The sequence below is a fragment of the Hibiscus syriacus genome, unplaced genomic scaffold, assembly GCF_006381635.1.
Source record: "Hibiscus syriacus cultivar Baekdansim isolate YM2019G1 unplaced genomic scaffold, ASM638163v2 tig00116962_pilon, whole genome shotgun sequence".
Taxonomy (NCBI): domain Eukaryota; kingdom Viridiplantae; phylum Streptophyta; class Magnoliopsida; order Malvales; family Malvaceae; genus Hibiscus; species Hibiscus syriacus.
Genome location: NW_024063488.1, coordinates 3,984,033 through 4,012,029, shown reverse-complemented (window position 1 = coordinate 4,012,029; position 27,997 = coordinate 3,984,033). Strand labels below are relative to the sequence as shown.

General features: G+C 33.0%; 4 protein-coding genes and 1 pseudogene across 5 annotated transcripts in view; 2 read left to right on the top strand and 3 right to left on the bottom strand.

The window, feature by feature from the left end:
* The window catches only part of LOC120190683 (starch synthase 2, chloroplastic/amyloplastic-like), a 41,113-nt gene extending 40,943 nt beyond the window's left edge, over window positions 1–170 (top strand). The window contains exon 12 of the mRNA XM_039193732.1: window positions 158–170. The gene's annotated coding sequence lies outside the window, so the exon portion shown is untranslated. The remainder of the gene's footprint in view (window positions 1–157) is intronic.
* Window positions 171–3,161: 2,991 nt separating this feature from the next.
* Window positions 3,162–4,589, bottom strand: LOC120190243 (expansin-A5-like). Its single transcript, XM_039193347.1, has 3 exons — window positions 4,394–4,589; window positions 3,888–4,176; window positions 3,162–3,518 (listed from the first exon to the last, which is right to left on the bottom strand). Exons 1-3 carry the CDS (start codon window positions 4,587–4,589, stop codon window positions 3,209–3,211), a joined length of 795 nt encoding a protein of 264 aa, XP_039049278.1. The 3' UTR covers window positions 3,162–3,208.
* A 2,607-nt stretch (window positions 4,590–7,196) lies between these two features.
* Window positions 7,197–8,631, bottom strand: LOC120190686 (expansin-A5-like). Its single transcript, XM_039193735.1, has 3 exons — window positions 8,429–8,631; window positions 7,923–8,211; window positions 7,197–7,553 (listed from the first exon to the last, which is right to left on the bottom strand). Exons 1-3 carry the CDS (start codon window positions 8,625–8,627, stop codon window positions 7,244–7,246), a joined length of 798 nt encoding a protein of 265 aa, XP_039049666.1. The 5' UTR covers window positions 8,628–8,631; the 3' UTR covers window positions 7,197–7,243.
* Window positions 8,632–12,360: 3,729 nt separating this feature from the next.
* On the bottom strand, window positions 12,361–19,933 carry LOC120190685 (annotated as a pseudogene).
* A 2,116-nt stretch (window positions 19,934–22,049) lies between these two features.
* On the top strand, window positions 22,050–26,542 carry LOC120190684 (KH domain-containing protein HEN4-like). Of its 2 annotated transcripts, none has more exons than XM_039193734.1 (8): window positions 22,050–22,193; window positions 23,066–23,710; window positions 24,158–24,586; window positions 24,679–24,936; window positions 25,050–25,313; window positions 25,551–25,606; window positions 25,891–25,953; window positions 26,124–26,542. In XM_039193734.1, the coding sequence occupies exons 2-7, from the start codon at window positions 23,138–23,140 to the stop codon at window positions 25,922–25,924; spliced, it is 1,614 nt and encodes a 537-aa protein (XP_039049665.1). In that variant the 5' UTR covers window positions 22,050–22,193; window positions 23,066–23,137; the 3' UTR covers window positions 25,925–25,953; window positions 26,124–26,542. The 2 variants fall into 2 exon arrangements, with proteins under 2 accessions (XP_039049665.1, XP_039049664.1); XM_039193733.1 differs by having other exon boundaries at window positions 22,051–22,193; window positions 23,117–23,710.
* The last annotated feature ends 1,455 nt before the right edge of the window (window positions 26,543–27,997 follow it).

The window sequence follows — 27,997 nt, the reverse complement described above, 5'->3', positions numbered from 1 at the left end:
TAATTCATCATATACAAAAGGTTGTGATTTATGCTCTAAAAAAGAACTTAAAGAATGATACATAAGGAATGATAGAACAAAAAACATCTCATCAAAATTTCTCTCTACTCGTCATTTACAAAAAAAAAATGTAGATGTTGATGTTCAACGGATTCACTTTAGTGGGAATTTTGGAGACATTTATTAAAACGTTTTTTTGAGAAGTTAATCTTCAACATTAGATTGTAATATTTGAATGATCTTAAGTGATGCGTACATGAGAGAGTAAATATGTGATGTACTATTCTTTTTATATGTTGTTTTGACCTATTGTATTTTTCGAAAAAGATTTTTAATGAATCAACATATTTTGCGTATTAATATATATATATATATATATATATATATATATATATATATATTCTTTAACTAGATTTTTATCTTACATGATTTTTAATAATATTTTAACAATACACATATTTTAAACACATTCAAAAGGAAGAGTCATTTTCAATTAAAATTTTATTTATTAGAAAATTGAGAGTGAAATTAATAATTTTTTTTTTCAAAAAACATTTATTTTAGATTTATTTATTTTATGTTTAGTATGAAACCTAGTCGGTTTCAAGTTTAGATTTTTTAGAGATAAACTTTTTTAAAATTAGATTTTTTTTAATTTATAAATTTTTCGAGTTATAATCTTTCAAGTTCGTGTTTGGGTTTAGATCTCTCCGGATCAAATTGTTTGAGTTGATGTTTAGACTCATTTATGGTGGGCTTCCAGGCCCATTACAACATATATATATATATATATATATATATATATCATAATTCCATCGTTTACGGCAAATTTTCTTATATAATAAGGTTGAAAAAAACATTTGCTCATGTAAGGGGCCAGAAAAATTATTTTCTCATCTAACTGCGACAATATATTATAGAAGACGCTCGAATTATTTAATGACTTCTAAAAGATGTTCAGATTACACGATATTTTTAAGAAGACAACAACGCTATTAGTTTGCATGCATGCATACATTATGAGAAAAGATACTAAATCTTTCATATACGTCTTTATGAAGACATCCAATATTCTGTACGATTTTTCTACAACACTATAAAATCCACTTCATTTATGAGAATAAATTAGAGGTTATATAAAAAATTATTTTCCTCAAAATAATATCTCAGTGATTTTACTCATTGGTATAATAATATTATTATCTCAATTAATTGAGAGTTACATGACGGACTTAAATAAATGGGACTATTCCCCAAATATTCCATTTGTTTGATTAGATGTCATCCACTTGCCCAACCTGCCTCGCATTATCCCAAAGTTCACTCCATTTTCTAACTTTCTTGATAAAATGATTTCAAATCAATAAAATTCAAATCCGAATTGATTTAAAAATAAAAATGATTTAATTTTAATTTATATAAAGGTAATGTTATTTAAAATTATAAAAATTAATAAAATTCAAATAATTAATTAACAAATATAATTAAAATATTAGGCTTAAGAGTTACTTTTGCTCATGTAGTTGACCCAATTTATCATTTTCGTTCCTATGGTATTTTCACATCGTTACTCAATTGCATCGTTGTTTAAAATATTTACTATTGTATATGGTTTCAAGTTAGGTTTTAGGGGTTATGGTTTAAGATTTAGAGTTTTAAATTAGAGTTAAGATATAGAATGATGCAATTAAATAATTTTAAGAACTAATTTGATACGTAAATACCATATAGACTAAAATAATAAACTAAATCTACTACATTAATAAAAAATAATCTTCAAGTTAAAATATTAATATAAAATAATAATTTAAATCAAATCGAATTTAAAAAATTACCTTACATGAATGGATGTCATTCTAAGAAAGTAGCACTATACGGTCACGTGGTCTTTAAACGTGTTCCACAATCATACCTTTTTTTGTGTGTTGAAGAAAAACAAAATCTGCCGACAATTCCTCAAAACAATTTTCACTTTGTATGTTCCTGTAATATTTTTTTCATGATTAATTTGAAGTTAATTTTGTTGTTGTCATTCGTTTACCTGTTTTAGTGATTTTATTAGTTTTTTATTATAATTTTTATAGGCATAATATCAAAAATAACCTCTAACGTTTATTAAAATTATCATTTTGATACTTATTTTTGAGGTGTTTTTTAGCTCCCAACGTCTCACTTCAAAAAACTCATTTTATAAATAAAAATCATATGTTAACAAACGATTAATGCTCCAAAATAAGAGTCTCTTTTAGCTTAAAATGAAACGTTGAGAGTTAAAATGTCCTAGAAAAAAAAAGAATAAACGATTAATGCTCATTCTATCAAATGTTAGGGGTCTTTTTGCCCTTAAATGAAATATTTGGAGTCAAAAATACTCCAAAAAATAGAATAACGGGTAAATAACTATTTTGATAAACGTTGATAACTAATTTTAATATTATGCTCTTCTTATATTGATTGCTGCTCGCAGTTAGCTTATAAATTGCATTTGACTTGTAACAAAGATAATTTATTAACATGTTATCATTGTTATGTCAGTGTTGATGATATATATATATATATATATATATATATTACGATAATGAAGGTGGTTTATATCTATTAAATTTTAAGGTAAATTATATGTTTAGTACTTGAACTATAATTTTGTTCCATTTTGGTACTCAAATTTTATATATTTTAAAAATCATATATAATATTTAATTTATGTTTTATTTTGGTATCCGTCGTTAAAATATTAATAGAACGATTAATGTGATATTTTTTTTCAATGATGACATGACATGACTTTATGGTGATACGTCAATACCAACATTAAATTTTTTAACTGTAAAGTATCAAAATAAAACATAAACTAAACGTTAGGTATGATTTTTGATAAAATAAAGTTCAGATATAAAACAGAAATTATACATCTAAGAAATCGACAAGAATGATACCCACCATTAGAGCGAGGAATTATCCATATTTCACTGATTAAAAAAAGATCTTTACATCATCACAAGTTGCTGAATCTTTTTCAAAAATTCACCAATAATTGTTCAAAAGTACATAAAAACGAACACATTAACAGTGCCATTGGCATGAAAAAAAATAAAACTGAAAGTCGTGTCATACTTTGATCTAGCAGTTAACTAGCAGGCTTCAATTCAAAGCCAATTGAACTGCAAAAATAATCTATTATGTGGCGATCGTTATTTAAATCTCAAACTTAAAATGGGAACTGGCGGCCGGTGTAAGTCTGACCGAAGGACCAACTCGGAGGAGCGACGTTGTATGAGAGAACACTGCGGCCGTCGCTGGCCGTAACGAGAAATGAGAGGGTTTGGCCATTAAGGTAGGCATTGCTTTGCCAGTTTTGGCCCCAGTTTCTGGACATTGGTTGCCATCTGGTCCTCGAACCTTTAATGGCGACGGAGTGAGCATCCCCGGCGCCACCAACATTGGTTACGAGCACTAAATTGAAGTAAGAATGTCCATTAATGGTGAACCTTATTCCCCCTCTTCTCCTACATCTCACCCTGCAAAAAATTAAATGAATAACACTTCATATGAATCTGATAAATTTAAAAAGACCGATCGATAGAGGTGTTAATGAACTGTTCACAAATTGTTGTTATAATGTTCGTTTATGTTGCTTTATTAAGTTAAATAAAGAACAAAATTTTATGTTCATATAATAAATAAACACAAACAAATGTGTGTTTGTTTTATTATATTAATGAATAAGCTCGTTCAAAGGTTCGTTTATCGACTCATTTATAAGTTTGTATCTATTAAAAAAGTTAGCCAATGAAAACATACACTCTTTAAACACAACTACTCAAACTCGGTTAAACCATGAACCATTTCAACCGGTCAATAAATTTGAATTAGGCAATTATGGTTACCTTCTATAAATGACTGGGACAATTCCAGATTTGTACTGAGCAATGTGTTGGAAGATAGGCTGAGAGAGATCAAAGTGGTGATTAGGAGGGTCGCACCACCCACCCGGCGGGCAGAAGTTAGTGGCGGTGACCACAATTGAACCAGGCAGACACCATTTAGGGTCATTGACACACCTTAGCTCATAACATGCGCCACAACTCAACCCATTGTCGAACAACGCACTACTCAATGCTGCCGTATTAACACCGTATCCTTGGCTATACAGGTTCCCATACCCACATGCTCCACCTAGAACACAACTTCCAAAATATCAACCTTTAATTGATTAATCTGGTTCGAGTACGACATAAACTCAAAATGAGAACTATCTTTTTAACTCAGTTTATTCTCTATTTAGAAACGTCAGGTCAAATTCTAACTTTATTTAAAGAATTTTAGTGTCTTGCCTCATTAGATCAAATTAAGAAAATGTGAGATTGTGAGATGAAGATTGAAATGTATGTACCCATTGTGCCGGAAGCATCACCGCCGCCGTAGAATGTGGCATGGGCATTGATCCATGGTCCATGATAGCCGCCACGGTGGGGATGAATGGCGTGGTGAGGATGGTTCCATGGAAAAGCATGGACGGAGTTGCTGACTTGAAGAAGTAATAGAGCAGAAACAGGAAGAAGAAGAAGCATAAACCCCAAAAGCACCATTTCCCTGCACATGAGAAACACAAGCACATTCAAGCACTGCAACATTAAACATCAAACTCCATTAAAGTAAAATGGAAAGGTGAAGGGAGGAATGAACCTTGAAAAGTGTTGTTTATGGAAATGAAGGGTGATTGAAGGGGAACTAAATAGAGGGCAGTCAAAATCAAACCATTTGAGCTGTTGGGACCAAGACACTGTAATTGTGTGTGGGGGGGGGGGGTATGCCAAGTTTGTGTAAAATAAATGGAGTTTCCTTTTCTTTTGCTCAATGGTATATGGACCACCATGTATGAAACGTGCATTATTACGTCAATATCATAACAGTTAATCATAATTTTTACCGGTTAAAAGGTTATATTAAAATAAAGTTTTTATTTTTGTTCTCATTAGTCTTTTTTTTTCCTTTAATAAGATCTATCGTCTTTCTTTATAAAATAAAGTTTCATTAGTTGATTTCATACTTAAGGGATCATAGACCAATGTAAAGGTTGACTTCATGGCTAAATTGACTGACTCACAAGAGGATTCTTTTACGATTTTTAATTAGTTTTCGGTTTATTTACTTGAAATTTTAGTTAGAGATATTTTTTACTCTTCTTATAGACGCATACGATATTGATGTACTGACTTTGACCTCATTCTTTAAGTATTGTAGCTCCTGATGTTTCAATTTTTTTGTCAAAATGATCCCTATTGGATAGAAAGTCGTTAACTGACTAACAATTAATGCATGTTTCTACCGTGTTATTTTCATATGTGTTTACTTATTGATGTATCTAATATCATGCCACGACATTATGTTATGTGGCACGTGCCATGCAATCGTCTTGGGTGATGTTGCACAAGTCATGTCATCACCTTAAGTGAGGTGGTACATATCAAGTCAATAATTTAACAAATGTAAAAGTATTATATCAATAATATTTATTGATCATTAACTAACGATTTCCATTCAACATAAGTCATTTAACCAAAATTTAGAACGTTAAGGACTAAAACGTTAAAAGAAGAATATCGATTAAAATAACTATTCTAAAAATATTGAAAGTTTTGAGGGAGTTAAAAAGGAGTAGATATTAATGGGAGGGGACAAGTTAGGTTTTAGGGGTTATGATTTAAGATTTAGAGTTTTAAATTAGAGTTAAAATATAGAATGATGCAATTAAATAATTTTAAGAACTAATTTGATACGTAAATACCATATAGACTAAAATGATAAACTAAATCTACTACATCAATAAAAAATAATCTTCAAGTCAAAATATTAATATAAAATAATAATTTAAATCGAATCGAATTTAAAAAATTACCTTACATGAATGGATGTCATTCTAAGAAAGTAGCACTCTTTAAACGTGTTCCACAATCATACCTTTTTTTGTGTGTTGAAGAAAAACAAAATCTGCCGACAATTCCTCAAAACAATTTTCACTTTGTATGTTCTTGTAATATTTTTTTCATGATTAATTTGAAGTTAATTTTGTCGTTGTCATTCGTTTACCTGTTTTAGTGATTTTTATTAGTTTTTTATTCTAATTTTTATAGGCATAATATCAAAAATAACCCTAAACATTTATTAAAATTATCATTTTGATACTTATTTTTGATGTGTTTTTTAGCCCCCAACGTCTCACCACAAAAAGCTCATTTTATAAATAAAAATCATAAGTTAACAAGCGATTAATGCTCTAAAATAAGTGTATTTTTTAACATAAAATAAAACGTTGAGAGTTAAAATGTCCTAAAAAAAAGAATAAATAATTAATGCTCATTCTATCAAATGTTAGGGGTCTTTTTGCCCTTAAATGAAACGTTTGGAGTCAAAATACTCCAAAAAATATAATAACGGGTAAATGACTATTTTGATAAACGTTGATAACTAATTTTAATATTATGCTCTTCTTATATTGATTGCTGCTCGCAGTTAGCTTATAAATTGCATTTGACTTGTAACAAAGATAATTTATTAACATGTTATCATTGTTATGTCAGTGTTGATGATATATATATATATATATTACGATAATGAAGGTGGTTTATATCTATTAAATTTTAAGGTAAATTATATGTTTAGTACTTGAACTATAATTTTGTTCCATTTTGGTACTCAAATTTTATATATTTTTAAAATCATACATAATATTTAATTTATGTTTTATTTTGGTATCCGTTGTTAAAATATTAATAGAACGATTAATGTGATATTTTTTTACAATGATGATATGACATGACCTTATGGTGATACGTCAATACCAACATTAAATTTTTTAACTGTAAAGTACCAAAATAAAATATAAACTAAACGTTAGGTATGATTTTTGAGAAAATAAAGTTCAGATATAAAACAGAAATTATACATCTAAGAAATCGACAAGAATGATACCCACCATTAGAGCGAGGAATTATCCATATTTCACTGATTAAAAAAAGATCTTTACATCATCACAAGTTGCTGAATCTTTTTCAAAAATTCACCAATAATTGTTCAAAAGTACATAAAAACGAACACATTAACAGTGCCATTGGCATGAAAAAAATAAAACTAAAAGTCGTGTCATACTTTGATCTAGCAGTTAACTAGCAGGCTTCAATTCAAAGCCAATTGAACTGCAAAAATAATCTATTATGTGGCGATCGTTATTTAAATCTCAAACTTAAAATGGGAACTGGCGGCCGGTGTAAGTCTGACCGAAGGACCAACTCGGAGGAGCGACGTTGTATGAGAGAACACTGCGGCCGTCGCTGGCCGTAACGAGAAATGAGAGGGTTTGGCCATTAAGGTAGGCATTGCTTTGCCAGTTTTGGCCCCAGTTTCTGGACATTGGTTGCCATCTGGTCCTCGAACCTTTAATGGCGACGGAGTGAGCATCCCCGGCGCCACCAACATTGGTTACGAGCACTAAATTGAAGTAAGAATGTCCATTAATGGTGAACCTTATTCCCCCTCTTCTCCTACATCTCACCCTGCAAAAAATTAAATGAATAACACTTCATATGAATCTGATAAATTTAAAAAGACCGATCGATAGAGGTGTTAATGAACTGTTCACAAATTGTTGGTATAATGTTCATTTATGTTGCTTTATTAAGTTAAATAAAGAACAAAATTTTATGTTCATATAATAAATAAACACAAACAAATGTGTGTTTGTTTTATTATATTAATGAATAAGCTCGTTCGAAGGTTCGTTTATCGACTCATTTATAAGTTTGTATCTACTAAAAAAGTTAGCCAATGAAAACATACACTCTTTAAACACAACTATTCAAACTCGGTTGAACCATGAACCATTCCAACCGGTCAATAAATTTGAATTAGGCAATTATGGTTACCTTCTATAAATGACTGGGACAATTCCAGATTTGTACTGAGCAATGTGTTGGAAGATAGGCTGAGAGAGATCAAAGTGGTGATTAGGAGGGTCGCACCACCCACCCGGCGGGCAGAAGTTAGTGGCGGTGACCACAATTGAACCAGGCAGACACCATTTAGGGTCATTGACACACCTTAGCTCATAACATGCGCCACAACTCAACCCATTGTCGAACAACGCACTACTCAATGCTGCCGTATTAACACCGTATCCTTGGCTATACAGGTTCCCATACCCACATGCTCCACCTAGAACACAACTTCCAAAATATCAATCTTTAATTGATTAATCTGGTTCGAGTACGACATAAACTCAAAATGAGAACTATCTTTTTAACTCAGTTTATTCTCTATTTAGAAACGTCAGGTCAAATTCTAACTTTATTTAAAGAATTTTAGTGTCTTGCCTCATTAGATCAAATTAAAAAAATGTGAGATTGTGAGATGAAGATTGAAATGTATGTACCCATTGTGCCGGAAGCATCACCGCCGCCGTAGAATGTGGCATGGGCATTGATCCATGGTCCATGATAGCCGCCACGGTGGGGATGAATGGCGTGGTGAGGATGGTTCCATGGAAAAGCATGGACGGAGTTGCTGACTTGAAGAAGTAATAGAGCAGAAACAGGAAGAAGAAGAAGAAGCATAAACCCCAAAAGCACCATTTCCCTGCACATGAGAAACACAAGCACATTCAAGCACTGCAACATTAAACATCAAACTCCATTAAAGTAAAATGGAAAGGTGAAGGGAGGAATGAACCTTGAAAAGTGTTGTTTATGGAAATGAAGGGTGATTGAAGGGGAACTAAATAGAGGGCAGTCAAAATCAAACCATTTGAGCTGTTGGGACCAAGACACTGTAATTGTGTGTGGGGGGGGGGGGGGGTATGCCAAGTTTGTGTAAAATAAATGGAGTTTCCTTTTCTTTTGCTCAATGGTATATGGACCACCATGTATGAAACGTGCATTATTACGTCAATATCATAACAGTTAATCATAATTTTTATCGGTTAAAAGGTTATATTAAAATAAAGTTTTTATTTTTGTTCTCATTAGTTTTTTTTTTCCTTTAATAAGATCTATCGTCTTTCTTTATAAAATAAAGTTTCATTAGTTGATTTCATACTTATGGGATCATAGACCAATGTAAAGGTTGACTTCATGGCTAAATTGACTGACTCACAAGAGGATTCTTTTACGATTTTTAATTAGTTTTCGGTTTATTTACTTGAAATTTTAGTTAGAGATATTTTTACTCTTCTTATAGACGCATACGATATTGATGTACTGACTTTGACCTCATTCTTTAAGTATTGTAGCTCCTGATGTTTCAATTTTTTTGTCAAAATGATCCCTATTGGATGGAAAGTCGTTAATTGACTAATAATTAATGCATGTTTCTAACGTGTCATTTTTATATGTATTTACTTATTGATGTATCCAATATCATGCCACCACATTAGGTTATGTGGCACGTGCCATGCAATCGCCTTGGGTGATGTTGCACAAGTCATGTCATCACCTTAAGTGAGGTGGTACATATCAAGTCAATAATTTAACAAATGTAAAAATATTATATCAATAATATGTATTGATCATTAACTAACGATTTTCATTCAACATAAGTTATTTAACCAAAATTTAGAATGTTAAGGACTAAAACGTTAAAAAAAAGAATATCGATTAAAATAACTATTCTAAAAATATTGAAAGTTTTGAGGGAGTTAAAAAGGAGTAGATATTAATGGGAGGGGACAAGTGCACGGACGAAGAAATGAAATTGTGAATCTTTTAAACTGTTTGATGGTTGAAGTGAATCCTTTTAACGCGTCAGCAACACAATCATAATTGCCTTCTTCTGAAGCACAATATTTTGATGATGTAAACACAAAAAGTAGTATTCAAATATCATTGAGTTCAACTCGATTTGAAAATTTTAAATTTAGACTTGGTTTAACTGGAAAGCTCGCAAACTTAAAACTTTTAAGTTTGACTCGAAATCAAAAATTAAAGCTCAACTCGAGCTCGAAACATTATCAGACTTAACTTAATTAAAGCTCAAACTCAAGCTTGAACTTAAATCTTAAGTACATGAAAGCCTTATATTGTATTTTTTTAAAAACAACACCACCTAAATGTTAATATTATTAATAATTTAATTTTTAAAAATAAAATTTAATATGTTATTTTTTCGAGTTACTCGCGAACTTTTCGAGTCGAGTATCAAGTAACTCGTTTCGGCTTATTAAGAACTCGAGTCGAACTCATTCGATTGGAGTGTTGATCAAGCCTTGACCGAGTCCATCTCGAGTAACTTGCGATCCTTCTCATCTCATTTACATCCATAGTAGTATTTGTTCATAATCTTTCTTAATTATTGACAATGCATACGTACTGTAAACGTAACTGCTTAAATCCAGAACTTTAAAAATAAATAACATTTTTAATCACTGAGGGCACCCAACAAATGAATTTATATATATAAATTCATTCTTTATTATCGTTAGATCATTATCGGTCATCGTTTGTGTTATAATTGATATTGTGATGTTCTCTTTTTTTTCTCGATTTATTTTCTTACAATTAAAAAAGGTCAAATAAAATAATTCAAGTTTAAAATAAGATAATTTATTCCCTTAATGTTATATCATAATTTTGTTCTTAATCTTTTTTAAAAAATATTTTCATATATTTAAAACATATATTACATATGGATATTCAGATATTATAAAGTAAAATTAAGGAGTAGAAATAACGAAGACATTGAAAGTGAGAGTGGCTGCAACATTGGTGCATGATAGAGACATGAATGGCAGTGCAAGATACCCATAGATACATGATAGAGACATGGATGGATACCTATAGATGCATGATAGAGACATGGATGGACACCCATAGATGCATGTGCTCATTAATTTCTGTCTTGGAAATGCATGTGCAACCAAATGACTTCATATCAAACAATGACCCAACCTAACAACTAATGTGTCAATGACAACTCCCAACTATGTCACTATGGTAAAAAAATATATCATAAAGTTAACATGATACTTCCACATCCGTATACGTAAACGAGAAAAATGAAACTCATTTAGTAGAAAAATTACGGTCTTATAATGTTAATTTCTGAATTTTATTGTTTTTTTAGGTCCTCTTAATTCTGAAACTAGTCAAATTAAACCTTGACATATCACTTTTTTTATTAAAATAATTTTTCCATCACTTTGGATTTTAAAATTAAACAGATTACATCATATTCCTTTTATTTTTAAATTTATATCGATAGCTTAACAATTAAAAATTCGAACCATCTAATATTTTTATTTATTTCTGAAATTTTATCCCGACTCTATTTCTATGTGTTAGCAAATGTTTCAAATGGACCCATGTCATATGCATACATGCTAAAAAGAAACATTAAGCATAAGCTTAAGTTAAACAAGCTTTAGAGTTTAGTTAATTTGAGGGCAGACCAAAGGGTAAATCATGTCATTTATGTCTTACGCCATTCTATATTCATTGTGAAAAATACTTTATAATAAAGAGGTCCCCTCTTCCTCTATTTATAAGTATTTTTTATTTTGAATATTCTTGATGATTATGATGTAATATATGTTCGTAATTTTCTTAATCAATGGACAACATACATACATCCTTTTATCACTGAGATTACTTGATATGTTTTGTACGTGCCTTTTTTTTTTTAAGAAAAGAAGAATATAAGAATAGACATGAATAGCATGATGGTTCGATTTCAATGTCTATGTAGAACATGAAAGGCCTATGTGTATGAAGCTTAATGTGGTCCTTGGTATCGTGGGGTAGGTTTCTATTGGTAGATTAAAATATTTTAGTATGTTACAAGACAATCAGCTAAAAGTAAAAGGATTAATGGTTTTTAAAGCTCTCGGATTCTTTTTACTATTAGAAATCATCATTGATTATTATGATACTAATATGTTAGTTCAGAATGAGATATGATGTGATAGGAAATAATTTTTTTATTATTTTAAAAGATTTAAAGACTTAATTGATTTTTTTTTAAAAGAAAGTTCAAAAATTTATTTATTTTCAAGAAAAATTAAAACAGTTTTAAATTTAAAATATTAAAATATTTTGTATATCTAAATATCTCTAAATTATTAAAATAATATTATAAAGTGAAATAACATTTTAGTTGAGTGACTAAATTATAATTTCCTTAAAAATAATGACGGTAGTTATCAGGATGAGCTAGGTGTATTTTTGCCCAAACAAACTTAATTTTCAGTCAGTTTGATAGGGACCATCATCGTTTAGATGCAAATTGCATGATCACGCCTGTGTACCTGGAGGTGATGGAGGGACCATCTTCGTTTCAAAGCCGAAACGATTTGCGAAAATGGTTGCAGAAGAATCTAAATGCATGAAAACATGACTTCTACTTTGGTTTACTGGTTCATTCGAATGTAAGCTCCTTTTACATCCAATAATGGAAACGGTTTCAGAATTATATATTAAAAAAAAAGGTACAAAAAGAAAAGCCAACAAAAAAATTAACTCAAAGGGTCAGATTGCATATCAAGAGATCCAATTTCAAATCATTTCGACTCGGAAGACGTAAAGACGATGATCATTGACCATAATAAGGAGGCTGACCTGGAGGTGGTGCACCACCGGGCCTAACATTTGCCCCTGGCGGTGCCATTCCCATGGAAGACACACCCGGTCGAAGAAGGGGTGATGAACCAGCAGGTGGTGCAGCGTTCATATATGCAGAGACTGCAGACGATTGATATGCGTGACCAGGAACGGTTCTGGGAACAGATCCATATGGTGGCCTAGCCTGTAAACTTGGATCCCAAGCTGGGACTTGTCCCGCAGAGGGTTGAGCTTGAATTGCAGCTGAAGTTGCATAGTCAGTCCCAGGGTACAGTGGAGCACTCTGAGGATTCTGCCAAACATTTGAAGCATTTGAAGCGGAGGGCATACCGGGAACTTGTGACGCAAGCAAACTTAGGTCCGGGATCGTGTAATCTCTACTTTTATCACTGTAGGCCTGTGCGGCAAAAGTGAAACTAATCAAGAATCACATGTAGTGAATGTGTGTCGAGCCAAATAATAGAACTAAATTAGCAGGTAAGATTCGTAAACAAGTGTCGAGAAGCATACATTTAAGGGTTCATATCCTCTCTTTTATGGAAAAATGGATCGCCTTTATCTTCTAAAGAGGTCGTTAATTTATTTTTCTTCATTCCTTTTTCTTATGAATACTAACTCAAAACCACATATTTATACCTTTACATTGAGATCAGTATGACGAGAGTATGATAGATGAAGCTTACAATAGCCACCATCATATATGCAATGTCCCTCTAAGGATTCTTTGGCGACGGCAGCGGTCATGACATCTGAATGTAACAAATTCTATGTCATTAAAGCTACCAAAATATCTAACAAAATAAAACATACATGCGTCATCATCATAATAATAATAATTTCAGGTTGTAAGATGTCTGAGTCCACACACATAGAAATGCAACAAAATTTCAAAAGAAAGCAATGTCAAAGGAAAGATGCTATAATCATATATAAATAAAATAGGCACGCACACACGCGCTATATGAAGAAGAAAATGGAACAAAATATCTGGATCTCATCTTTCAAATAAAGAGGGTCGAGGTGCCATAAGCGTCCACCAAACAGAGACCTCTCACATAGAGGTAGCGAGGCACTTGTAACAATAAGTTATGAATGGATAAGGTAAGGATTACGAAAAACAAATGTTGTCAAAGGAACAAAACACATTCGAGGTGCTAGAGCCCTTATATTGTCAAAGGCACAATATGTATGCATATGTATATATATGAATATATACAAGAATAAGATTGAGATATATACTCTAAAGAGTGGTCCCCTTCAATCCTACAAAAGATGCAGAATTTCTCTTCTTTTTTTTGGCCAATATTCACAACTTGTCCATGACCACAAGTTTATATTAGAATACTCAAACAAGTTGCATGGACTAAAAGTTCAGGAATCAATGAGTTTTAAGGGTTATACCAATCATTTTCTCAAAATTTTGAGTATGCAGAGTCATCTAAGAAGCATCTGAAAATGGGAATGGAAAATTCAGAAAAGTATATGCACCAAAACTCTATTAGTTACTTTTGTTCCTAGGTTAAAATGCCACTAAAGCTAAGAAACCTAGCTCGCGTCAATGGTGATACACAACACCAATGTTATTATCTTCTATCCTTAGCTTTGGTTTTTAAATAACTTCACAAAAAGGTGATTGTGCAAAGTAGGGAGTCAATATTATACCCATTTATTTTACAATTAACGGTACAATTACAGTGAAAAAAAACAAATAAAATAAAGGTAAGATAACATAATCAGGCAAGCTTTCTTTGATAAAGCATGTGCCAAATCAAATGCTTCGTGCCTGACAAGGCCTAAGGCACCTTTGTCATCTGGCACGAAGCCTTATCACCCAAGTACACGGCTTGACAACACTGCCAAAAAACATACGTAGAACAATTGAAAAATCAAATGATAAAAGAATACCAGGATATTGAATTAGTGCCTGGGTTCCACCATTCTTCTCAAATATAGCAATCTTTTGGACCGCACCAAATGCAGAAAATACCTACAATAAGCAACCAGAAGAATAATATGTGAAACTTTTGAAACAATGAACCGGTATTTCCATGTTAATTAAGAAGCAGGATGTCTTACAGTGTAAAGAACATCTACTGTCACAGCATACTGCATATTTTCAATCGAAGCAAGTAGCACATTACTCTGAGGTTCTTGCTTTTTTCCATCCGGACCAACTACAGGCTGGAGATTACAACATATTAGTGACGATCACCACTAAGAAATAGATCAAGTGTTTGTAAATGAAAGCACTACCTGCATAAGTCCCTCCATTGCAGTTGGATTAACAGGAAGGTATGGATTGGTATAGTCCCTACAAAAATGTGCAAATAAAATCGGAAACTTTAAGATAATCATTACAAATAAAGTAAAAATGCAAAGCCCAATGTCAAATGCATATAACGGTAACAAAGTGACGCTACTGCAAATGAATATACAATATGAGAAAAGAATTGCGGATTCAAATACAGCAGCATCCTGATTAACAGAAATAACAGATAAGCAAATATGAGTTTCCAGTTGATTTGTATTATATAACAAAGAAACAAAAGCTTTCAAACTTTATTGATCAAAGACTCCAGTGTAATACAACCGACTCTCTAGTTGCTACCGTTCATTTTGGCCAACAGAAAGTGGTGAACAATTGGAGAGGTATTGTGAATTACATGAAGGATGATTTCTTTGGAGGATGCATTAGATCTCATGCGAGGTTACAAGTTGGGAATGGCAATTCGATTTTCTTTTGGAATGATACATGGTTGGGGGATTTTCCATTGAAAGTTCTTTTCCCTAGGATTTTTGCTCTGTCAACAAATCAAGGGGGTAAGGTTGCTGAATTTGGTAGTTTTGATTTGAATGGTTGGGAGTGGAATATTAAGACTAGGAGGAATCTATGCGATTGGGAAGTGGCTCAGCTGGTTGATCTATTGGACAAGCTCAATGTTATCAAGTTAAATGAATCTTTGGAGGATTGTATGCTTTGGGTTGGTGCGGGTGAGGGTTTGTATTCCGTTAATGCTTGCACGAAATCTTTCTACTCGGTGGATGAGGATAACTTTAGGTGGAACAAATGTGTTTGGCAAGGTCTGGTTCCTCCTAGAGTAGAGGTTTTCCTTTGGCAAGTATCACTTAATAAAGTAGCGGTTAGAGGGGAATTGAAGAAAAGGGGGGTTCCCTTAGGGGAGGACTCTCAATGCCCCTTTTGCAATCAAGCAGAGGAATCAGTTCAGCATCTGTTTATTTCCTGCCAGTTTTCCTGGGTACTATGGAACAGAATCATAGCCTACTGGGGTATCAAGTTAGCCTTACCTACTGATCCTTCTTCAATTCTAATTTCATGGTCTGTTCTTAGGCCATTTTCTAATATGTGGAAGTTTATTCCGGGGCCTGTTTTATGGTCGATTTGGAAGATGAGAAACGAAATTGTTTTTGAAAGAGGCAAGCTGGACACATCCTCATTGTTTTTCACAGTCAGGTTAAGGCTTGCGAAATGATTCCTAGCTAAGTATCCTTTATCCTCTATTCAAGTGGACTCTCTAATTGGTGATCCTTCATTTGCTGATAATATTTCAGCTTCTCTTGATTCGAACAGGCCTGTGGTTTACTGGAGTCCTCCTCCACTCGATTTTTTTAAGTTTAACGTGGATGGAGCAGTTAGTAGGGTTGGGTTGTTAGCAGGAATTGGGGGCATTCTTAGAGATTGGAATCGGATTAAATTGATGTCGTTTTCAGAAAAAATAGGGCCTACTCCTATCATTTTAGCAGAGTTAAAAGCTATCAAAAGAGGAATAGACATCTTTGTGTCATCAGAATGGGTATTGAAGGGAAGGCTTATTATTGAATCTGATTGCAAGTTAGCTGTGGAGTGGTTGAAATATCAGGAGTCAGTTCCACCTTTTCTTTTAAATTTTGTCAAGGATATTGCGGATGCGGTTTCTGAGTACGAGGTCATTGTGAGGTGGATTCCGAGAAGCTGTAATTGCGAGGCAGATTTGCTTGCAAAGGAGGGGATTGGGTAGTGGGCCACTTTTTTAGTACTGGGTTCGGAGGTTTTTTATCAAGGCGTTATAAGAGTGTTCTTAAGTTTTATGTATCTTAAAGGAGTGGTTTTAGTTTTATGTAATTTTTACATTATCAATATATTAAGGTTCTCTATTCCTCCTTCCCCTAGTAGGTTCTAACCTCATGGTAAGGACTACTAAGAAGGAGGTTTTTATGAGACCTACTTTTCCTATCAAAAAAAAGAAAGTGGTGAACAATTACATAAATGGACTAAGAGAAGCTAGGCCAATCACATTTTTATTAAGTGCTACTCAAATTACAACAATGAATATCATATCAATCAGAAATAAATTTTACAAATTACCCTTCCCCCACAATCAACTAACTTCTCATGTCAATTTACAATAAGCTCACCATCATACTTGATGACTTCAAAATACTATAAAAATACCAGCTAATAGAATAAATAATTAGCAAACACAAAGCAGTTGCTGGGAGTATCAACTCCAAAGATAAAGTTCCCAGTGGCGAACGCTAAACAAGCTTAAAAGCAATATTTAAACCTGAAATCAGATTAATATTACCACACTAGCATGTTAGAGGATACACGTTCTAGTCAATTACCGAAAAACATATTTGTATAAAGGGTGACTATCACTCATGGTACCACCAAAAGGCAATTCCATAATCGACATAAAACTTCAACTATGCTGAGATTTGCTTGAGCATTGTGCATTCAATATTTAAGAAAATTACTAAGCAGTCATGACAACACATATGTGTGCTGACTAACAGGCTTCACTAACATCCTAGATGCCAAAAGCATACACATTAAGTAACAACATATCCGATGCCACAATAAAAGTTTTGTAGTCATATTACTTGAAATCTCAGGAATAAACATGACCAAAACGTTGAATTTCAATGAGAAAACCACTTGGTTTTCATGGAACAGCTTGTACCTGCTCCGATGAGACTGGAACTTGATATTTAGATCAGTGTGTGCAGAATACGAGATACGCAGGTGACAAGAAGTAACATGATCTGGAAGCAAGTACCTAAATAATATCATGAAAAAAACATTAGCATGCAACCAAATTTTTTTAATTCTCAAACCATAGTACCATACATACACAATCAATATGAAGAGAATTAGATGATGCTAGAGAAATGAGAAAAATGTTTCCTGGTGTGGAAGGAGGAAGAAGATGCAAGGAAGCAGTACATACCTGGGAATACTTCTACCATCCAAGGCATTCCTCGCTGAAGAAGCAGTTTCAGCATCAGTGAATTGGATTAATGCCTGCCAACAATTGTCATAAACATGAACATCATATTGAAAAACATACAGATCCAAAAATATAAATCCAATTTTGCCATCTCACCTGGAACCCAGCAGCCTTTTCAAAAGTAGCAATTTTGTTAACAAAACCAAATGCCGAAAATACCTGAAACAAAATTAAATCAGAAACAAGTAGATATCACAAATACAAATGAGAACAGGACATTAGAAACTGTCACAAACATGGGTATAACGTAAAATCTTTATTAACAAATCCAAATGGACAAGAAATAAGTGCAGAATGACACCTGTGCATACATGCCTCAAGATAGACCTTAGAAAGGAGTATGACGTACATGATAATATTTCCAAACTGTCTCCAACAAAGGAATACATATAAGGGGCATAACCATATGTGATTCAGCTGGCTTCGATAAAAAAATGCTATCTCAATATATGTAAAAGAACAAGAAAAGATAACAATTTACTTCATTTCAAATATATAAGAAGCAGCCCTGTGCTCTCCTATTAAAAAGCATATTCCTTAAAGTACAGGATTTAAGAACATCATCTCTCATCAGTCGTATAAGAAATAACATACAAAAATAGAAGTGATACTTCAAACATGGTAGTTCACAAGATTTTGACCGAACTAAAGTAGGCCACTTCTAGACATAGAAATTCAAGATAACTTCATTTAACCATACAAATATGCTACTTAATCTAGAGCACTTGAAGCAAAAAGAGGCTTCAAAATTTCTAGAGAGCCAATTCTTTTAGCAGCAATAGAATAGAGACTCTGTAACAATTGATGGCGTTTATTTGAGAAATGCATGCACCAGTAATAAGCATTACCAAGTGAATCGTCTCAATGGTCACATCATTAGCTTCCACACCCTCAATGGTAACTAGCAAAACATTTCCAGGGGTATCTCCAGGACTCTGTTGTGTGACAATTTCATGTCTGTTTGAATATTGAATATATACAGTTTTCCACGAACCTGTGCTGGCTCTGATGATGAAGCATAGTATGAAACCATCGAAATAGCCTGATTTAAGTCTACCTGAAAATAAAAGTAACATAATTGAGTAACAGAAAAACATAACTGCTCAGCCTTTAAATATTCTCTAACTTTCACTTGTGAAATTAACCCATTGAAATTCAAACTGAAAAAAGAAGAATAGAAGTAGAACCCAAATGATAAGTTACCCTTGACAAAACAAAATAAACTATCATCCAAGAAAATTCAAAATCCAACCTGATTGGTGGTGAAGTTAACATATCAAAGTTTACACTTTCTTTTTTGAAGATTCTAATATGATTACAAGGTAGTGTTTGTGTCCGATTTGAAATATGGATAAACTCACGCACATACCGGCAGACAAAACTGTTCGAAACCGGGTCACCTAGGAAAAATAACATTCCCTTTACACTTTCAAATGTGAACAAAAGCATCAGTTCCCCATCCCAATTCACCGCCAAATTAAAAATTAATTACAACACTTTGCAATTCTGCAATTAACCCATCAAATTTACATATCAAAATATTTAAAAAATCAGCAAAAAAATCAAAATTTTTCCATGAAATGTAAAGAAAACAAATCTCACAAAAAGAACTCATACGTTGACAATTTGAAGGAACACACTGAAATTTACACTAGAAAATCAAAATCCCAAAAGAGTAGACAACCAATAGTTGACTTCCCTTACCTAACACAAATTGAACTTTATTTTTCGTCAACACAAAGCAATCCATAAACATAATAAAGAACTTTTTAAAAATGGAAGGATTTAGAAGCTTACAAATTCAACAAAAGCTTGGTTCCGATTGGCGCCGACATTGCACTTAGTGTTAACGATCTTCCCGAAGGGTTTACAAAGCTCGATGAGTTCCTCTTCCGAACACTCCCATGGGAGATTACGGAGATGCAGGACCTTCGATGGCGTCTGGGTATAACGGAATTGAGGTTGGCTTGAGGTTGACATCTAGGAATTCTGAGGAAGGGTGTTTGATTTGACAGAAAATACGGGAATTTTCTCAAGAAACTTGTAGTATTCTTGAGCGACGAGGAAATCTGGGAGTTTTGTTTAATTGATGAGGATATTTTCTCGACAAAAATAAATCTGGTCAAAAGTGAGAATCTGTGGTCCAAATTTACTAAATTACGCCTCTTCTTTTTTACTTTTTTCGATTGACGGAACAGCGTATAGGATTTCTTTTGGATAAACTAAGGTTTCAGTCCCCCATCTATTCTAGTGTTATAATTTTGATCATTCAATTATTTTTTAAAAAGTCATCTTCAACCTTACATATTGGTCACCTAACATTAAAAACTAACGATGATGTTTACGAATCATCAGTAATGGAGTCAGCATGTGTTGAAGGGTGTCAATTGACACCCCAAAAATTTATACACACTTTTTTGTCCATATAAATTATATATATAATATAAAAGAACAAGATGACCTCTTTTAGAAAAGTTTTGACACATTTTCAAAAGGAAATTGACCCGTATTTTAAAAAATTAATAATAAAAATTTTAAAATTCAATTTTTTTCACTTAATTTTTTATTCGTATAATTTTTAAATTTGACACAAAAACTTTTCTAGCTCTATACCTTTACGAGTCATTATAGGGTAATGTCACATCATCAAAAAAAAAAATCTAAAAATTTCACGTAACATTTATTTATTTTCAATGACGGATGACTAAAACGTAATGTCAGACATGATTTAAAAAAATAGTTTTTTAATTAAAATAGGCCTGTAGAAATATGTGAGTAACTAAATATGTATTTTATCCTCTCTTTTTTACCGCTATTTAAAAAATATTTGTAAAATTAGTAGGAGAAAGTGAATAGGAATAAGATTATTTGTTTATTTATTTACTGGAAATCTGCATAACCGTTATCCCTTTCTCTCGAGCTCATATTAGCCCCATATTAATTAAAAAACAAGTATTTAAATTATATTTGTATATTATTTAGGTGTTTATTTTTATGTATCTAAATTGTTTTCTTTTTCTATTTAACGTTTTAAAAAGGAAAATTTGTATGAAATGGTACTTACAAAAAAGGACTGAAATCTAAGGAACAGTTAAATTATGTCTTTAATTCAAAAGACTTGAAATTCTACCTTTGGCCTTGAAATGAGTCAATTTTTCCTTAAAAACCAGTTAGTTGGGGTTTTAAGCTAAGAACCGGAATTTATTTCATTTTACAATCTGGTCCCTAAATGGTAATGTTTTAAAATTATTCTATTTATTTTCACCCCTATTTCTTTTGTGTCATGTCTCTTGTAATCTCTTTTTTAATCATAGGCTTAATACAAAAATAAGTGTTTAAAATATATTATAAATTATTTGTAAGTGTCTAAAGAATATTTTTTTTCTCAAAGTAGGTGTATCATGTTTCTAAAGTTACTCACCTAAGTGCATATGCATAACAACCGTTAAAAAACTGTTATATAACTAATGTCATATATATATATATATATATTAAAAATTTTATTTTAGAAAAATAAAATATTATTAAAAAGTACTCATTTTTTTGTGAAAAAATAATCTCGTTTATTCGGTGATAAATTTACCCCTTCCCAAATAAAATCATATCATAGTATGAACATATATGAAGGCCTCCTCTACCCCAAAGTTAGAATTATTTTAGTCAACATCAAATCTTCCCATATGTGGTGTTGGGATTAATTTTAAGGTTATCAACTTAGAGGTTTAGAGTAATTACAAGGACGATGATCAATTAGTAAGTAAGTTTGGACAGGTGGATGATCTTTTGATGGAGACGGTGGTTCAAGATGGTCAATGAAGACTAGAAATAAGGTTCGAAATTAGAGAAATTTTGATTTTTTTTATTTTTTTAAAAATTGGGCATTAAAAAGAATAATATTTTAAGTTTTCTAATTAAATATTTTTAGGAAAATATAAACAGTATATGTGTTAAATAATGAAGATTTTTAACGATAATTAGGTCGTAAACACTCAAAAATAAAAAATAATATTAAAACATTAAACACTTGGTTTTGAAAAAATATTTAAACAATAAAAGTATATAAATATAATTTGATCAGTTATTTTCACATTAAGTCTCAACCCAACAATATATATATATATATAATAATAAAGCCAGAACGGTCAAACGAAACCCTAGGGAAAAAGACCCCAAGAACAATTCACAAAACGAAGAAAGAAATTCGTCTTTCGTCCCAAAAAATCTGTCTTTAGCCTTTTCTTTTCTTTCATTTATTTAAAATCTCGTCGTTTACACGTTGAGAATCAACATCAATTATCGGGTAAAACCCCAATATCTTTTGGCAATTATTTCCCCTTTGATTGCTCTTCTTTAATTTCTTTTTTGTACTTTTAGTCTCTCTTTTGATAAGATCTACGTGTATAGCTGTTGTTTATTATCTTTTTCTATTATTTCACAGCTGAAATTATAGGTATTTTCCCCGTTGGCTTCAGCTTTATTGTGTTGGATGTGACGCATTATAGTTTATTTATTGAGTCTATTTTTTCTGTTATTTTTTTCGAGATTAATTATATGTATGCCGTTCGAATTTGTGGCTTTGATTTGATTTTTATATTCTTTCACGTTACCGAGTCTTTCTAATACTGAGTTTCTCTTGATTATCTGTTTATATTAGTTTTGGATGGGTGATTTTCAGCGGGATTTTGATTTCTTGTAGAAGATAAACTTGTAGATCAAAGTTGACATGAGTTGGTTATTTTTCTTTGAATTTGCCTATTTGGAAAGCTGATATATGTTAGGATTTATGCAACTGTTTTGTTTTCAATGCTGTTACTGATACTTTTTCCATTTGCTTCAGTTTATATGAACGAATGCTTGGTGCCTAGTATTTATTCAAAGTTGAAACATTATTTTTATGTGTGAAAGTAATTTTGAACATATTGCTGTTCATTAAGGTGAATATTTTTATCCTCTAAAAATATGTATATGTTTCTGTCTCTAGACATTTTTTTTGTTCTTTTTGTTTGTATAAAAAAGAATTTGTAAAAACAACAATCAAGTGGAAATCTATTGTCATATGAATTATGATTTGATGATTGAAAAATGAAAATATATCACTTTACTACCTGTTGATTAGGTCTGTTGATGAGCTTTTGTGCTGGTGCTTACATTTTGGATGGTTTGATCCTCAAGATTGGTTCAGTTAGTAAGTCTTGAAATGTTTTGCAATTGTCTTGGAGCCAGGTATTTATTTTGCTGATAATAATGGCGGGTCAGAGGAATAGCTATGTGAAGCGGGCTCATTCTCAGTCTGATAATTCTGAGAATGGATCATATAAGAGGAGAAATGCAGGTGATGACAGGGAACAATTTGTTATTGGCTCAGATGATACCGTCTATCGGTATTTGTGCCCTGCGAGAAAGATAGGAAGCATTATTGGAAGGGGAGGGGAGATTGTTAAGCAATTAAGGGCAGACACCAAATCGAAGATTAGAATTGGTGAGTCAGTTCCTGGTTCCGAGGGGCGTGTGGTAACTATCTACAGCTCTAGAGACGAGACAAATGCCCTTGAAGATGGGGACACTTTTGTTTCTCCTGCACAAGATGCTTTATTCCGGGTGCATGACAAAGTTGTTGCTGAAGATCTGCACAGTGATGAAGATTTTGAAGGCCGCCAAATTTCTGCTCGGCTTCTTGTATCTTCTGATCAGATTGGATATATCATAGGAAAGGGTGGACAGATTGTTCAGAACATACGTAGTGAAACTGGTGCCCAGATTCGCATTCTTAAGGATGATTTACCTTATTGTGCCTTGCCTTCAGATGAACTTGTACAGGTAATTTGACTATTCAATTTGTGGTAGTGTTTTAGATTTTGCTGATTTGTTCCACTATATCCTCTCATTTAAAATATATTTCACACCATACATTGATACAGGAAAAGGTTCTTCGGAGAAGAGTCTTAGTTTATTAAAGAGATTTTTACTTGTGGTTAGGGTCAATGTTTGGACGCAAACTTTGTTGTCTTTAATTGCTGAAGTCAACAATTCAGTATTTAACCATTCAGTCTTGAGTTCGTCAATTTATGAATTTTACTCCTAGTCTTTTGTGCTTCTATTTTTGGCATGCATCAGATATATTTTTAACTCTGTCCTGATAATTTTACTCTATATTGTTTGTTACCTGTAACATTGATAGTTTTTCTTCTTCTTCTTCTTCTTCATCTTATTATTATGTTAACAAATGGTTGGTTTGTTACACTTCTAATTTGCTTTTGGCTTTAGATATCTGGGGAAGCTGCTGTTGTGAAAAGGGCTCTGCATCAAATTGCATCTCGCCTTCATGAGAATCCTTCACGAACTCAGCACTTGCTTGCTTCTGCTGTGTCCAATGCATATCCTGCTGGTGGTGCAATGCTTGGTCCTTCTGCTGGTGCCCAGGTTGTAGGGTTAACTTCATTGGTTGGTCCATATGGACGATACAAAGGTGACACTGGAGAATGGCCACGCTCCATGTACTCAGCTCCAAGGGATGAGAAGTCATCAAAAGAATTTTCTCTTCGTTTGGTTTGTCCAACTGCTAATATTGGAGGTGTGATTGGCAAAGGTGGTGCCATAATCAACCAGATCAGGCAGGATTCAGGTGCAGCGATCAAAGTAGATAGCACAAGTACTGATGGAGATGATTGCATAATAACTATATCAGCTAAAGAGGTAAGCTTTTTAATATGTTTATGTCTTGTGGAAGTATCTGTGCCTGTGCCTTGTGCTAGATTTGATGATATCCTAATCTTGTGTTGTATTAGTTCTTTGAGGATACATTTTCACCTGCTATTGAAGCATCTGCACGGTTGCAACCTAGATGCAGTGAGAAGATTGAAAGAGACTCTGGAATTATATCATTCACAACCCGTTTACTTGTGCCAACTTCACGTATTGGCTGCCTTATTGGTAAAGGTGGAGCTATTGTAACTGAGATGAGAAGGATTACAAAAGCTAATATCCGTATCTTGTCAAAGGAAAACCTTCCAAAAATAGCATCTGAAGATGATGAGATGGTTCAGGTGCAGTACCATTGGTGCTTTTATAGGATTTTCTTAATCATTTCTGTGTATTTGTATGTTTTTCAATTAACAGGAATGGAGAGTAAACATTGCTGGTTTATATGTATTATCAGATTTCTGGAGACCTTGATGTTGCTAAGGATGCCCTGGTACAAGTAACAACGCGGTTAAGAGCCAATCTTTTTGATAGGGAAGGTTCTGTTTCTGCATTAGTGCCAGTCTTGCCATATCTTCACATGCCAACTGAAGGAACAAACAGCTTGAGTTATGAAAGTAGAGAGGGCAAGAGACATGGGCGTCTGCATACTTATTCTGGTGGTTATGGCTCCAGTGATTTAGCTGCTAGTGACAGCTATGGAAGTTATGGTGGCCTCCAGGTATTTCTTTACTTTTACTGTTTTATAGTACCTTAGGCAGGTGAAGTACAAAAATATAATTTGTTTGTTATCCCAGTTATCAAGTGAATATTTTAGTGCCTTAGCTTGTTCCCTTCCATATTGTTCTTAATATAGTTTTTTAGTGTTTCAGCTTTCCCATTTTGCTTACATTGTTGCCTCTTTTTCTCTCTCGCCGTGCTGATAATGAATAATTATGATTATTAATATTATTTGTAGATTGGTAATAGTTCCAGTGCTTATGGAGCTTATTCTTCAGGGCGTGGTGGTCCTGGGTGAGAATAATTTCTTTCCTTAAAAGAACATTTTTGTTGTTCATATTATTGTCATGGATGCCAATGTAGGAAAAATGCATGGGGCTGAGGAAGTGATTGCTCTTTTACAAACATCACATTTAAATATTTGAACTTCATGGCATAAAGTTTTCTTCAAGGGAACAATGCCAGTCTAAAATTTGTTATTTCTCAAGCATGTCTTTAGGTCTTTTGGTTTTGATTAGGTTGGTACATGCACACTCTATTAGGATTCTTCAATATTCATCATTAACTTCTCTTACCAGGTTATCAAGCCATAACCCTGTTTCCCGGCGCTAAAATCACGGTTACTAAAATTCTGTGAATTGGTACGTTCAGATAGATTAGAGTTTTCTAAGTATTTTTTTGTCTATTTCTATAAGTGGCAATTCTCTGATTTGGACCAATACATACTAGTGTATAGCCTATCCAATCTCCCCAATTACAGATCTGATGCTCGTTTTTTCCCTTTGTTGCCATTCCAATCCCATTAAAACAGCTGGTTTATGAAGCCTGAAGCCAGCCTACTGCTTACTTTGCTGAAGCCTGCCTAAACCTGAAGACCAGATGAACCATGGTTTGACATACTCATGGCCCACCCTGTTGCAACTACCTAGAAGGACCAAATATATGTGAAGATCTTACTATTCTCTTTGAAATTTTCCATGTCCATGACACCAAAAACACCAAGCTCTGTTATATGTGCTCCCCAAGAACCTAGTTAGCCGGCATGCTTGTTGCAGACTTTTATTTCCTTATTTTGTTGTTTCTGCTTTTTAGTTTGCATTTGTCTAGAGGTTCTAAACCTTGTACCTTCTTCCATCCACTGGCAGTTGTACTGAGAGTGCTGAGTTTATTATCTGACATTTGTCTTCTTCATTTCCTTAATTTCGCTGGTTGTCTTAATTTATGATTGAATCTTATCCTCAGCTTACCCAGTTTACCCCGATACGTAGCGGTGAAGACATAAACTGGAATACAGGCATTTTCATTCAATTTTATTAGCATCCAAATCAGATTAATGGTCCTTGTGTCTTCATATTGTCCCTTAATCAAGAAGTCCATTGGTATCAACTTAACGCTATTGAGGGATAGATTCTTGAAAACATGATTACTGAAAAACTTGAAGAGTACCGATTATTTTTCACTTTCCCCCGGCTTAAACCATTTCCTTGAGCATGTAATATAAATTCTGAGTTATACTGTAGAATTTGGTGATAGTCATGATATCTTACTATGGCTGGTAGGATGGGAAAAGGAAAGAAATGGGTGGAAAGTTTTCCGATGCATCCCTTTGTTTTCTAAGATTAAAATGGGTGTATTTGCAGCTTGGACAAGAAAACCCTTCCTATTTAAGTTGATCATTATGCTTCTTTGTTTTCCATCCTTTATGTCAAACACAAGAAAGGAAAAATAACTTTCTTCCCCCTTTTTACCTTACCATTTTTCCGTTTCTATTTTCCAGCCATGCTAAACATGGTGTTTATGGTTCTAACATGGCATCTAGTCATCAATGTTTATGGTTCCACTCATTAACAAACGATATATGCATGGCATTGTTTAGTGGAAAAAAAGCTAGTTTAGGCTACCAATGGATTTCTTAATTGAAGGACATTATAAGCATGGGAAAGGACTATGTATTGTTGTCTTCTACGGTGCATGTTTTTTAATTATCTCCGGCACAAAGACCTCAAATGAAAGGTAAGAGTTTATTCTTTTTTCAATCGTTGTTGTATAACTTGAGAGAATGAAGGAGCTCATTGAGGTTTTTGCAACACGCCAGTAACTGAGTTGCTTAATCTTCCTTTGGTTGCGTTGTGTATATTCTTTTATCAATATTGTTGGACTGCATAGCTACGGTTGGACATATTTGCGGGTACTGGTATGTATCCGATATGTTTGGTTTGATTTTTCAAGTTAAGGGTCATAACCCCTACCCTTTTGGAAATGTGTTGGATATGGGTATTTCAAGAAAAATGAAGAATCAGAGTAACATAGCTACTTATAATGTTATATGAGAAACTGATTTGGTGGGAGGTTCTGAGTATCATTGATACAAAAATTGGTGTAGTTTCTTTTTATTTTATACCTATGGAAGTAAGTGCTATGTTGGAGAGTTGAATAATTCGAGTGTGTAATATCTGAAACCATTTTATTTTTATTCTAAGTTTCGGGTAAGAGGGATTCGAACCGGCTGAGTTGGAGAATGCATACACTTGGCCTAAATGACGAGGTGCATAATATCCTTTTTTTGGTTTGCATGAGTTTGCTTTGTGTTTTAATCTGCTTTGTATATAACGATTTTGGAGTCATTTAGTCTACATTCTTACTGCTGCAATTACCATATTCTGGTCTTGATTGTTTACCATATTC